Source organism: Labrus mixtus, chromosome 1 (assembly GCF_963584025.1).
Source record: "Labrus mixtus chromosome 1, fLabMix1.1, whole genome shotgun sequence".
NCBI lineage: Eukaryota > Metazoa > Chordata > Actinopteri > Labriformes > Labridae > Labrus > Labrus mixtus.
In genome coordinates this window covers 20,797,043-20,812,449 of record NC_083612.1, presented here as the reverse complement: position 1 = coordinate 20,812,449, position 15,407 = coordinate 20,797,043, and the positions used below count along the sequence as shown (strand labels likewise).

General features: G+C 38.0%; 1 protein-coding gene across 2 annotated transcripts in view; it reads left to right on the top strand.

Moving 5' to 3' along the window:
* Positions 1 to 15,407, top strand: part of sbf2 (SET binding factor 2) — a 92,205-nt gene that overhangs the window by 4,354 nt on the left and 72,444 nt on the right. For both annotated transcript variants that reach the window (XM_061037796.1, XM_061037788.1), the window contains exon 2: positions 9,093 to 9,178. In XM_061037796.1, coding sequence (XP_060893779.1) covers positions 9,093 to 9,178 — 86 coding nt within the window. The remainder of the gene's footprint in view (positions 1 to 9,092; positions 9,179 to 15,407) is intronic.

Genomic DNA, 15,407 nt, shown 5'->3' with positions numbered 1-15,407 from the left:
TGTTTGGATACTGTGATGTTCGAGTCTGGCTCCTCCAACAGCTGGAAATGTTGCGATGAGGTTGTAGGTGCCAGATTTTGAAGTGCTGCCATGTGTTGTGGTTACTTTTCTAAACATTAGTTATTCAGGTCATGTTGTGTGTAGTTTCATTAGAGCTAACATAAACACATCTTAAAATGGGCGACAGATCAGTGCATATAGGATAACAGTAATAGCTTTGCTGTTAATTCTTTAGCAGAGAAATGTTTATAGCTTTGTTCTGTTTTCATTTTATATACTTGTATTTATTGCGTACATATTGTAGCTCTAACTTTAGATTTCAGTCCAAAGTTTCAGGAAATCGATCATTCACAATAAGATCTTAAATCAAATAGATTTCCTCCTAGTATCCATCACTTACTCCTCTGTCAATACCATCCATTGAAATAATGTTGATAACAAATAGGGGAAAGTGGTAGTGAGGAGCTGGTTTCTGTTGGAACAAGTATTCAGTGCATTCACTTTGCTGCATTTCTATATAATAATATTCTATATAATATTTTTACTGTTGCCAAAACTCTCTTTTCCACCTTTTCCACATCTGTCCTTTGACACTGACGAAATCTGTGTGGCAAATGTCAGTCCTTGTTCATATCAGCACCAACAGTCTGCTTGCAGTTAACAATTGATGTTGAGGCCGGGGTTCAGAGTCAAATTGTTTGGCTTCTATATTACTTCTTGGATTTGTTGCCTCCATTGATTGTTTTTCTTTGTAACGCCACATTTGGCAGCTTCTCGTTTGGATTCGGACTTTGTGGTGAAAGGCATCCTGACCACAAAGAAAGGGTTCCTTCCTCTCGGTTGTAGAGGTTCAAACTGATTTGTTGGGAAACTCCACTTGCTTTTTTTTTTTTTTTTTCAACATTGTTCTGTGTGTTGATAAGGTGTTCAGTCAGAGCTTTGTGGTTTCTGTGGTCATGCAAATTATGCAAAAGTTCATGTCAGGAAACATTTGTTATAATACTTTTAGATTAAACATGACAGGGGAAAAAGGGTGGTTGAATGCATGGTTGGCAATACACAAAATACTTTGATGCATTAGGTCATTCCTTTCTCTGGAACAGGCAAACACTTTCCCTAGTGTGATTTTCCAGTGTGATACTCAAGCTAAATGTGTTGAAGCAACAGATGTCACCAGTGATTTTATGTTATTTTGTGCAGAAAGTTAAAAAAAAGGCAAGTTTTATGTAATTTTTTTTTTTTTCCTAACTGTTGGGACATAATGACTGACTGGGTGATGACTGTAGCATTGATACTAATGAGCAGTGCTGATTTTATTTGTTTTGAACAAGTGATGAAAAGATAAATGATTACTTTATTTATGACTTAAAAGTTGATGATGAAGACATTAACTATGGATCCTGGTGGAAACCGTAACCGCAAGTTTGTAGTATGTTAAAAGTTGACTCATTGAATGCTCTGTATGGAAAACAAATTTGTATCCACCAGCAAAAGTGAGATGAGAGACAATGTCCGCATTTCTGATATGAGGTGATTTTCATCTCTCCCAACATTTTGACCTGGGTTTGACCTTAAGGCAGAGTTCATGTTTTTACATATAGTTACTTCCCTGTAACGGTCTTTGGAGACTGTCTTCCTGAATTTGATATTATGACATCATCACATTTCCTTATTACTGATACCCTTTTCCTTTTTTGCATATCATCCACACTAAACTGTGTCGTTCCCTGTTGATGTTGATCAAGCTGGTTCTCCTATGCCTGACAGTGATCTTCTGTTATAGGTGATAAATACGTCAATTCTGTTCTACTGTTCAGCTGAGTTTTGATTTGTAGATTTGAAACGGGTCTGACTTGAGGCTAACCAGAAGAGTGAGGGACGGATTGATCCTTTGACACAAATAGCTGCTTCATGCAGGGTGATTGGAATACAGTATAAGATAACAAACAGAATTGGTGGTGATGTCCCATTTTACTCTTCACATATTTGTTTGTGATGTAAAAGATGCCACTACAAAATAAAGCATTTATGATCCCACAAAATCAGTCCCCAATTTAGTAGTGTTTTTCAGATACCACTTTTCTTCCCAATGAAGATATTTATTCCTGAACTTGCATGTTGGTGGATTCTGAGTCAAAACGATACATTTAATCACTCTGTTGTTTTGTTTGCCATTTTCATTTGAGAAGAGACCTCCAAACTAAAGCTCCAGCGCAGCCCACCTGTGAGCAAGACATGGGCCAAAGCCAGGTTAGAGGCTGATGTGAATGTTACATAAACTGATTCTGGCGTCCACTGGTGGCCTGTCCATACATGGTAAAATAAGCATTTGGTCCATTTAATCAACAGTTACAGAAGCGAGATAAATCAAGATGATGAATGGAGCTTTTTTTCCCCCAAGAGAAGAAACATCTGCTTTAATCAGGACAGACAATTCATCGTCTTGTGTTTTTCACAACATGTTGAGACTGTGCTCAATCACGCTATTCAGTAATAAATTATTAGGGTTCTTTTATTTATTTTTATTTATTTATTTTTCAGAGTTGCTGATGTCAAATATTTGTCTTCGTCTGACTTGAAGTGATGGAAGAAGAGTGGAATGTTTTTGGCTTTATTTTCTCTGCAAAATCTTTCAGAGAAATTGAATTAATTGAATATCAAAACTTATACCTACTTATTTATATAAACGGGTACCATCCTAAACTGTCAAAGGATGTTAAACGCTGTTGAGTGGGCAGTTCAGTTGTATTGAAAGGAAAAACTTTTGTTTTCTGAAGTCAGGTTGTGTGACGTACTTATCATACAACTGGCCTGTGTTCGGAGAAGCTTGCCGATGTAACTTCACAGCATGCACTGCTGCAGACAGGACCGCGGATACCTGACCTATCCCTTTTAATATTTATCTTAAAAATGACCAATTCTTGATATCAGCAGAGGGTTTATCTCTGATCTCGGAGCACTGCTGTTACACCCCTGAGCTGCCACACACAGTCAGAGGTCAGATGATCAGCTCCGCTGCAGCACTTGCTTTGTGTCAGTGAATGAAAATGGATATTGATCCACTCTCCTTCAGCAGACAACACGAACTCAGCACCACTAAACTGATGTTGATTAAAAGCTTTACAAAGCATGAGGAACACGGCTGGAAACAGGATGATGGATAATGATTTAATTCATAAGTTGTATAAGATGTTTTTGTTTTATGCCCAACACCAGCATGTGCTATCAAGGAAATCACAGTTTTTTAACGAGTAAACCGCTAGTAAGCCAAATGTGTTAAAACTGACAATGTGGTTGGGATATTTTGTATGATATATCCTAACATTTCTGTTGAATCAGCTGTTTCAGAGTCCTGGAACATAATTCTTGAAGGGTTTGTGGGTTTCATGGTAAGACTTTATGAGTCAGTTTTTAACCACTCATAAATTTTTGTTTTCCTATTTTGGTATAAAGAAAACAGATCAATCTATCAACAGCTCACAACGTGTCCTCACAAATACTGCTCATGATGTTACATGTTGAACTGAGCTGGAAATGATCCACGCTCTTAAACATGCACACGCGTGCCGTGGACCTGGACAGGTTTGGTTCTTGTTGTTTAAATAGCTTCCGCTAAAAAAAATAAAAAAATAAACTTGAGGTTGGACTGCATCTCTCTAACATTTTGCCAGCGGATGTTCAAATTAGCGTGTTCCTTTTCAGGCCTGGGTTCTATTATCCTCGCTGATGGGGGTTCTTTATAGTTGTCAGGGGGGTCGTATTTGAAAAGCACGGCTTGTTTTAATACAAGAGTGCAGCCTCATGGAATGTGAAGAATTCTGTCATTTATTTTCATCCGTGGTTTAAAAAATTTGAACTTGGAGCACTCGGAGCATGTGATTTCCATTAGAGGAGCTGTAAAGACCTGGAGACACGTAACGGTCAGACATTTACTGATTGCACCGCTCTCCATGACGTGTCTGAACATGTTCGACTTGCCTCTACAGGCAAACAAAGGCAAAAACTATAATCAGTCTGCTCTTTTTTTTTTTTTTTGTTCCAACAAACACATGTGCAATTCACAACATAGCCCGCTCCTCACTCAGAGCCTCATCATGATGAATGAGGTCTAGGTCTCAGGGAGTTGTTGACGGCAGGCTCGAGGCACTCGGTGCAGGAGGGCTGCAGCCAGCCTCATGTCATGATGATGATATGTAGCAGTTAATTTTCCAGTTTGTTGAAGCAGTTCGCCTCCCCCTTGTACATGAACCCTGGCCAAGCTGTGACTTAGGGGCTTCAGGAACAGTCTGCTATGCAGTTTGCTGAGTCATGGCATTTGACGGAGTTCATATGATCCTGCAGAAATGCAATTAAATTGATCAATCCGCACCATTTTTTGGGTGCCGTGCCTTCCTCTTCCAGCACTCCATTTTTAACTGTAATCCTTTGTATGAAGACTTGGCCCCTCTGTTCCACCATAAGATCCACCCTTGCTTCTTCTCCTTTTAGCTCCCTCTACCCAGAAATTATTTGGGTAATTTGGGCTAATTTGCAGAACATGCAGAGCCGGCCCTAACCATTTTGGTGCCCTAGGCAAGATTTCAGCAGTTGCCCCTTATATTGCAGACAGTTTGACCACCAAAGACAATATTCAACCACTTAAGAAAACTGACTTACAGCTTTATATTTAACATAATTTCTTTATTTTAAAATAAAAATACTTATCAACAAACATGAATAAAATGGTTATAACTCTAAGATTTCTTATAAATAAATAGAAAAAAAAGACACAGACGGCCCAGGGACGGCAGGGGATGGTTTTAAATGTTTTAAAATGGCATCTGGAGAGAGATGAGCATTTGTTAAACAATCTGCATTTTCTAATATAGTGTGAACACAAAATATCATTTTCTGTTCAGAGCAGTACAGAAACGTCAGCATAGTTTTTCAGGTGAGCCCAAACGTTTTCCTTACAACCAGACCTACAGCATGGACAAATATCTATTCAGAGAGGAACTCTAGCACAAAATGCATTCATGCTCTTAGACATCAATACTCTAAAGGCAAGAGCTAAATCAAACTATTAATAACAACAGGAGGTGAAAAATAAACATTTTAATCGACTAGGGTGAAAGCTAACTAAGTACACAAAGATGTCAATAAATATAAAAGTAGGTTTTGTTTCTCAAACAACATTAGAACAAAAGAAAAAGTGTATTACTTACACTGGTTATTTTCTTAACATGAATAATCTTAACCTAATAAAAGTACAGTGGAAATAACTGATGTTAACTCGAGCTAGGAAACACTGACGTTACTATCATCCATCCATAACGAGCTAGCTTAACTACAACAGATAAATAATTGATCTGTGCAGCACGTTACCTCTGTGTCTTTTTCACATTTTTCCTCCTCTTCTTCTGTTTTGTCCCTGGGCTCCGGAGGGCTTTGTTGTTGTTTTTTACATTACGGTCATTTATAAACATGATATTAATTCAATTCTAATAAGTCACCTGCCCTCCTCCTCCATAACGAGCAGGTAACAAGCAGCTGTGTTGTGATGCGCCGGGTCAAGCAGGAGACAAGAAAATAGAGCCTTTTTAAATGTGATAGTTGTGTTTTCATGGCTTCTTTTGGATCATAACTAAATAAAAGCATGAAAATGATATTAGATAAATAATATTTAGTGACATTTAAATGCATTTTTCCTTCTATTTCTTCTTATCTTCAACTTTTCCATTGCACTCATTTGGGGCCCCAGCGGCCCCAAGCATTCTTGTTACTTGTTGAACTTGTTAGGTAAGGTAAGTGACTCAAGTGTGCGAGATGTTCATTTAGATGGACTAATGGACTTCCGACTACTCAAAGCGCTTTTACACATCACTGATGGTGATTGCCATCACCATGGTGATTGCCATCAGTGATTGCAATGAGCAATGAGTGATTGCTATGTAGTATCATCCATCAGAAGTAACTAATCCCATTCATATACCACCAGCAATTCAGGGTTAAGTGTATTGCCCAAGGATCGGACATGTTGCCCAGCTGGGGATTGAACCCTCGACCTTCCGGTTGAGAGGCAATGACTCTACCAACTCAGCCACAGCCGCCCGTGATATAAATGTTTTAAATTTTTTTCAGATTCTGTTCTATTTTTGTTCTGATTTTTTTTCTTAATCGTCTTGATATTGATCTTCTCTTGTTTTTTTCTATTTGTGTAAAAGTCCTGAGCTTGGTGTTATTATGAACCGCTAACAGTTTGTAACTGACCTGCCCGACTGACTTTGCGATGAGACAGCATTATCTTATGACAGCTAAGCATAGCAGCATAGTTTTTTTCTTATCAACCTTTATTCCTGAGTAAAGAAAACTTTCTGAAATACATTTATTACATTGCAATCAAGTTTAGCAAATTCCACAATATTTTACGATTTATAGCTTATACATTATTTATTATCATTTTAATAACTGTCCATGAACCACTTCTTTTGAGAAAATGCAAACAGCTATTCATGCTGCACCATGTTCACTGGTTCCGAACAGGCATTTCAATGCCTTTCAGGCTTTACTGTATAATTAAGAGTTATTGGTTTGCTTTTTAGCTGTATTATCTGTGAAGCTCTAAAACGTTGACACATCTGGGAATATATAATAACTCTTCATATATTAATTAGTCTCAGTGCATTAAATTGGGAGTTTTAGCCTCCATTGGTTGTATGATCAACTTCGTTTTTATTCTGGTCATCAGAACTTCTTAAATGAGCTCTAAGACTTTTGCCACATGTATTCAGTTTCTATTTCTTGCTCCCTTGATAGGAGACCGTTTCCCCTGATAAATTGGCTGATAAATAGAAAGTGTGTTCTTAATTGTCAAAGATTGACTCAGAGTTTAAAATAACACTGAGATGAAGTCATGGCGTCAGATTATGCAGTGTGACAAAGAGCACATTGTGAAACAACTTGGATTGTAGTATCTGGAAAATGTTAAATGAGGGAAAGTCTTCTTCAATAGATACAAATTCCCATTCATTAGTCTGCCTGATTGCTAAACAAGAATGTTGCTGTCATATATCAAATCCTAAATACATATTGCGTTTTGTTTGCTCTCACGTTATCATAAATTATTACATCCAAATTAGGTTTCAGAGTTTTGCAAGAGCAGGCCATGGGGCTCTTTGAGAAATCTATGAGGGAGTTTGTTTTTTTTCTACTTGAAAAGCTTTCTGTGGTAAACTTTGAGAATCTGTGCGGCTGTATGTGAAGTCCACTACACCTGCTATAGAGCAGTCTCCAGCCGTCTCCCTCAGCACTATCTACAGTCTGTTACTGTATGGGTGCAGGTCTGACAGTAGGAAAAAACCACAAGCATTCATAGTGTGATGTGATCTATCTAAAACTAGGGGTTTTGGCTTTGTAATGAAGCGATGCATCTTATATGTCATCACTTTTACAACAATGGGCCTTGTAGCTCCTCTGATTTACTTTGTGTCGTGCAAGTTTCATATTTCACACTTTGGACAGCATTCTTCCTGAGAACTCAAGAGTTAATCAGTCAGCGTGGTAAGCACTGTTTCATTACAGTAAGAAGATTCTGGGTTCAAAGTTACCACCCAGCTGGGCCTTTCTGATTGTGTTTGAATGTTCTTCCTCTGCTTGCTTGGGTTAACTCGGGGTTCTCCTGCTTCCAGCAACACCGGAACACTTCCCGGTGGCCGGAGGGTCTATTTGGCCTGCTGCCGTGAGCAGTCAATGTGACCAGCAAGAATGAGTGAATAGACCTCTCTAAATGCGTGCATCATCATATGTGAGTGTATCACTTGTGGTTGGTTTATTGTGCTCAGGAAGTTGCTGTAGTGTCCCTGATTTGCAAAAAAATATGTTCCTTGCAACCCACATAGCAGCTGTCTATCTGCTGCTTTTCAACAGTCGGTGACAACATTATCGCCAGGTGAAATGGACTGTCACGAGTCAAGGAACGGTGGAGGAGAGATTAGAGAATAAGAAAGATATGCAGTGAACGTGTTTTTGAGGACAAACTCCAAAACTAACCAAATTACATTGTTGTAATTCAACTCTAACTATTGTTTTTCAACATCTGCGCTGATTTAAGAACATCCATCCATCTGCTCTTTAACTTTTAGCTAACTCATTCATTTGTTTAACTCAAGTAGAGCTCCGAATAAGTACTTGGTAGAATAATTGGGGGTAGATAGTTGATGTTTATGATGCATTAGCAATGAAGTTGTAATCTCCAGGATGAATGTTTGATGGTTTTTACATTATTGTGTTACAGTAATGTGGGGAATTGACAGAATTGCAAGCAAAAAGGTAATGCAACGTTTGGTTGGATTAACATTAAGTATGCCAAAGACAACAATGGAAATATCTGGAGGGGCTGATTGTATCCAACCTGGTAACTACATTACATTAAACTGATTGGCGTTAAGTTGGTGACTCATTCAGCCTTAATCATCTCATTGTTTATTTCAAATGTCAGTGTCACAATTTCATCTTGCTCTGTCAACAAATGAAGGACTCACTTTTTCAGTTTAAGTTTGTTCACATTTCCTCTTTACATGCAAAGAACTTACAACTGCTTTTTCTTCAAACTTTTCTTTCTCACTTCCTGGAAGCTTTCTGAAAGTGAATCTTTTTCAAAATCATACAGCAAGAATTTTTTTTGTAACTGAGGAACTGTATTTCAGCAGCATAGTCCATACTGGCAGTTTGACACTTCTCATTTAATAATCATTATTTAGTACGTTTCATTATGTTATGTTAATGTTAGGTGATGTTAGTATGTTGTTATGTTCAAAATTTAGTTCTGATGTATATTAGTAGTATAACAATAAATCAGGAACATTAACTGATAAAGTGAATGAAACTGGTGCTGTGGTAATGGTAGCAGGTGTTATACAGTCTCTAGAATTTGTTTAGGTAATTTCTTTGTTATTTATAAAGTTAGATTTCTTAATAAAAGCGTTGTTGTAACAGTAGAAATATAGCCATTTTTCAACATAATGACCTTTTATCAGGGCTGAATGATTGTTCCATGGTCAGCAGCCACCTTGCCATCCTCTGACTGACTGATCTTCATGTCTTTGTATCTACAGGTTCAGGGGAGGGATGTGGAAAGATCATTCAGCGATTCCCTAAGAAAGACTGGGAGGGAACAGCCTTTCCTCAGGGGGTGGAGATGGTAAGTGCTAACAGCCTTCTATAAACTCTTAATAACTCAAAATGAACAGGGTCATATTGTCGTTTATGAACACTATTCAGAGTGAAACTCGGATACAAATAGGTGCACTTTCTTTTAGGCTGTTTATTAATGGAGCACATTATAGCAACAAGTGCTTTCAGTAGTTTGTTATTCAGACAGAAACACCACACGCTGTCTTTTCTTGGCCAACCTGTAGTTGTATTTAATGGATTTATAAAAACGACAATAATCACATCATGTTACAAAAGATAATTATTTATTTATATTTCAAAAATATGCTACATTACTTTGACGAGTCAAACCTCCTGGGTCTGCATTAAGACCTTTGAGGAAGACATTTTTAAAAAGTCATCTTCTTTTTGCTTTGTTTTGCATTATTTGTTGAATGGTGGAAGACAGTTATGAATCTTTGATTTTAACTGAAAGACTGCCTGAGTAGGTGCATCACTGTTGTTCCTGAGGCCTTTTCTGTCAGTTCAAACTGATATCATAAGTTAGTAGTTCATAACAGGAGAGGACAGGAGACATGACCTCTAGAAAAGTTAATGTGTCAAGTGCACAGGTTGTACAATTCTGTTCTAGTTAGTGAGTGTCCTCGTCCCTAGGCCCCTTACCCATTTCCAGCCTTCTGTTTTGATGTTTTTTTTTTTAAAGAGACAGCATTTTATGGTGTCGGAAATTGACTGATTAGTACATCATGGAATTATTTGTTTTTTTGACGGCCCTTTGGTGTATGTGCAGCAGATACTGGCATTTCCTGTTTCAGATAAATTCTGAGTGATTGTTTACTGAAAAGGTTTTTAAACCCTTTCCACATTCACTAATTAGGAAATGGGGATGATCTACAGGGGATCTACCCCCCAATGGGCAACCAATGATGAACAAATATGTCCTTATCAGGACTTGGATAGACTGTCAGCCGCTGGAGAAACATTAGCAGCTTGACACTGCACAGGACATTAGTGCCTGTGTTATATCTTTTTTTTTGTTAGCCACTGCAGATAAACTTTGGTTTCCCCCCTTGTTGAGGGAGAACAGCACATATTTCTGTATTATTACTTTTTTTTCTGTTCTCTTAAATCAGGAATTAAAAATACTCTTTATTTTAACTTTATGTCTTTTACTAAATCTTGGTGTTTCAGCTCAGATGTGACTATTGGTACATGTAATCATCATTACCAGGCCCATTGTGAAAACAAATATCTGGAGGTCATAGGTGATCAACATCAAGGTATTGCATGTGGATCAAATGTTGCAGAGCCGCAGCAAGTGAACAGAGGCCAACAAGTTGCATAACATGGGTCAGTTTATCTAAGCTTAGATGAAAAGAGTGAGCTCATGCATTAATCAGGCATTCCTAACATCTCAGATGAGTTATACTGTAGCTTGAAAATAAGATTTAGGAACCAAAATATTCTTTACAGTAAAACATGAGACAATTGAGAAAGTGTGACGATTGGAAATGCATTATTTTGCTTAATCAGATCATTGTAAATTCAGATTTGTTTGCCTTTGATGATTGATAAATGAAGATAGACAGCTATAAAAAAAAAAAAAGTACTATATGCTGACATGGTCAGGGAGGTGCTTTACAAAGACTTATAGGCTTATTGCAATGGTATTTTTTTAGGGCAAATGAGGACAAGTGAGGCTATTTATCCAGCACAAGTAGTCATAATGTATTAAGAGTGACCGGTTTGAATGGCATGCCGGCGTCTTCCTGTGTAACTCAATGACTCTGTTGGTGGCCATCAAGTTGTGAGGTATTGCTTTTGAGATGATCATTTACATGTCATATGGCAAAGCACAACAGACAAATGTTAACTGTGACCAATGAACCCCCCAAAAATGTATAAATAGAAGTATTTCCTGTCCAGACAAAGTGTAGAGTTGCTGAGGTTGAATTTTTGTCAATAAGAGGTTGAAACCTGAACACTGGTCTTTAACCTCTCAGTGACTCTGAGGGAGAAACCAGGATGGGTTTGTTCTCTCAGCATCATCCCTCAAGTATCCTGACATAGTTTCATAGAGTTTAAATATAGAAACATTGTCACAAGTTTAGTTAATTCCATTAGATTAGTGTTTCCAGATGTCATTTCCGGCCTGTGGATCTTTTTTTTGGGTTGCCTGTTTGGGTGTGTGTGTACATTTTTTGTATTCCATGTGGCTAGAGTGATCCTCAATGCTTCTTCATTCTGTGTCAGCCGGGACTGAAATTGAGACATGCTGTGGTCCCAAGTGTGCAAAAACAGAAAGTACAAGGCATGATGTTTTTCATTGAAGGTAGTAAGTCAGAGCTGACACAACAGGATACATTCAATGCTCTGACTATTTTTGGCAAATACTCCACATTTTTCCTGAAACTTGGACGGATCATGTTCTCCTGTGGTACGAGTATATGAATTAGCTTAGGATAGAGAATTTGATGCTTAACAAGATTCATATGTTGACATCTTCAGTCCATGAAAAAGCACCCAGAGAACCTCTACTCTGCATGGACAGAGTTGAGGGGGTTATTTCCTACTTTGTGATGTGACAGGCTTTAGTTAAGAGCCAAGTGACTGAAATTCCAACTTTGAAGCTTTAATGAAGATACACCAAAGTGTTTCAAAGACCCACTAAGCAATTTGCATTTTGGCTCTGTTTAGCACTGGTATGTAACCCCTTATTATTTGCAGATTTTCTCCAATACATGAGAAAGAAAATTACTCATTTACAAACACTTCAGCAACACATCTGCAGAGAGCAGAGATGAGGCTAAGCACGAAAAGCCTTTTGCGGTTACAACAGGCCCCCAGCGAACTAAACAACCACAGATGAGGAATGCACCAAGACATAGTGTTTACAACTTGTGCGAGGAAAAATGTGTTTCTAATCTTTTCAGACAAGTGATGATGACAGGAACCAGCTCACGTCCTCATCTGTTATGGATGAGCCAGGTTTGTGGATGGAGGTCAGCGTGATGCTCACCTAGTACATTTCCATTGCTCTGCCCGCCAGTATAGAAGCACAGTATACTGTAAACGCTCAGAGGTCCCGGAGGCAGAGCCGGCCCTAGCCATTTTGGTGCCCTAGGCAAGATTTCAGCAGTTGCCCCTTATATTGCAGACAGTTTGACCACCAAAGACAATATTCATCCACTTAAGAAAACTGGCTTTCAGCTTTATATTTAATAGAATGTCTTTATTTAAAAAATAAAAAATACTTATAGACAAACATTTATAAAATGGTAATAACACTAATATTTCTTATAAGTAAATACAAAATAAAATAAATACAAATAACTAGTGTAACAGAACAAACAATACCAAACAGTTCAGGGAGCGGAAGTGGTCACAGGCGGCCCAGGGACAGCAGGGGATGGATTTAAATGTTTCTGATTGCATCTGGAGAGAGAAGATGAGCATTTGTGAAACAATCTGCATTTTATAATATAGTGTTTTATTTAAATATTATTTTCTCTGAGCAGTACAGAAAACTCAACTCAATAGTTTTCCTTTCAACCATTCAGAGATGACTTCAGCCAGACCTACAGCATGCATACATATCTATTCAGTGATGACTTCAGCCAGACCTACAGCATGCACACATATCTATTCAGAGATGACTTCAACCAGACCTACAGCATGCACACATATCTATTCAGAGATGACTTCAGCCAGACCTACAGCATGCACACATATCTATTCAGAGATGACTTCAACCAGACCTACAGCATGCACACATATCTATTCAGTGATGACTTCAACCAGACCTACAGCATGCACACATATCTATTCAGAGATGACTTCAACCAGACCTACAGCATGCACACATATCTATTCAGTGATGACTTCAGCCAGACCTACAGCATGCACACATATCTATTCAGAGATGACTTCAGCCATACCTACAGCATGCACACATATCTATTCAGTGATGACTTCAACCAGACCTACAGCATGCACACATATCTATTCAGTGATGACTTCAACCAGACCTACAGCATGCACACATATCTATTCAGTGAGGACGTCAACCAGACCTACAGCATGCACACATATCTATTCAGTGAGGACGTCAACCAGACCTACAGCATGCACACATATCTATTCAGTGAGGACTTCTTTCACAAAATGCATTTATGCTCTTAGACATCAATACTCTAAAGGCAAGAGCTTAAAACTATTAATGACAACAGGAGGAGGAAAATGTGTCCCATACAACGTAGCCTACTATACAAAAGAAAAAGTGTATTACTTACACTGGTTATTTTCTTAACATGAATAATCTTAACCTAATAAAAGTACAGTGGAAATAACTGATGTTAACTCGAGCTAGGAAACACTGACGTTACTATCATCCATCCATAACAAGCTAGCTTAACTACAACAGATAATTGATCTGTGCAGCACGTTACCTCTGTGTCTTTTTCACATTTTTCCTCCTCTTCTTTTTCGTCCCTGGGCTCCCGAGGGCTTTGTTGTTGTTTTTTACATTACGGATGTTTATAAACTTCATGTTAATCGGTGTGGTCAGTTTCACTCAATTCTAATAAGTCACCTGCCCTCCTCCTCCACAACGGCAGGTAACGAGCAGCTGTGTTGTGATGCGCCGGAAAATTTAGCCTTTTTAAATGTGATAGTTGTGTTTTCACAACTTGGATCATAACTAAATAAAAGCATGAAAATGATATTAGATGAATAATATTTAGTGATATTTAAACACATTTCTCCTTCTATTTCTTCTTCTGATTTTCAACTTTTCTGCAGCACTCATTTGGCGCCCCCTATGGAGGCTGGCGCCCCTAGCATTTGCCTATACTGCCTATGCCACGGGCCGGCCCTGCCCGGAGGTCATTGTAGAGTGACATAAAAGGCTAATGTGTCTCCATTCAATCTCAGTTAGAATGTGAGATGCCTTAGAACGTATTGTGTTCCTCCAGTTCATAAAGAACATTACTTTTACCTTCTCAAAGACAGAATAGTGTTTTATCATTTTCTCTTTTAGAGGAAATGATTTTCTCCACAATCACTAACAATGCTGTCTGATTCTTATGAGGACTGCAACTGTATACGATTTATATTGTATGCTAACTGTTCAAAAAGCAGTTTTGGTTTCATGGTATCAATCATTGTTTGGTGTTATACAATATTTATTCAAATTACTTTTGTTTGTGCTGATTAAGGGACAAAGACTGAAAGTTCTGTTGGTTGAATGAATACTTTATTAAATCTCAAATTTTTTTAACAACACTTACAAAGTATCATTCAATAATGTAAATAAACAAGTGCATGTTTTATAAAACCATCCATTTTCATACCCATACATGGGTATGATTCAGTCAGCATCATTCAATCTGCTTGTTCGCCTCACAGTGCAGCTTTTTACGTTTGGTTAGCAAACATGGCAGCTCAACTGCAAGTAGCCCACCAACATCTTCAGGGTCAACTGGCTGTGGCCATGATTGTAATGCTTAGTTAAATGTTTTTTTTTGTCATTCTGATTTATTGCATTATTGCTTCGAGTCCCCCCCTACCTGAGTCCAGGTCTAGATCTGAGTCCTCAAGGTTTAATATGAGCTTCAGTTTTTCACTTCAGCACATTCATTTATGGACATGATGATGTTAAATGCTTCTAATCTGAGCGTTATGTCTCTATTATGAGTCTTAATGTTGATACTGTACCTCAGGCGGATAGGGTGTGATGATGTTAAAACATGGTGCCAAATTATTTTTAAATCATAGTTAATTATGTTGAGCAGTGCAAGCATTCAGATGATTACTTTGTTGTGTCATTTTGAAGGATGTGTGAATGTCTTCTTCAACTATTTACTTTATGAAAGATGAAAGAAGCTGTTTACAGCAGCTGCAAATGTTTCCATGTGAGCAGAGATTTCACTGCAGCAAATATCATCAAACTGTTATAAGTTGACAGGACAGAGGACACTCTGAAGAGAGGACTGAAACTTTTAGCATCTAACTTAAAAAAACATGAACACAGCTTTGATGGTTTTATTCAAAACATTTCCCTGTATGAAGCCCTACTGATACTGACTGTGCTGAGAACTTTTGGATGTTTACAAAATGTACATTATTTATTTATCTAAGATCCTAAACTATCCTGGCAGCGTGTCTGGACATTTAAAGGTCCCATATTATGCTTTTTCTGGTTTTATATGCTCTTTAGTGTGTTTTCCAAGAGTCCTGTGCATGTTTAGGCACATCTA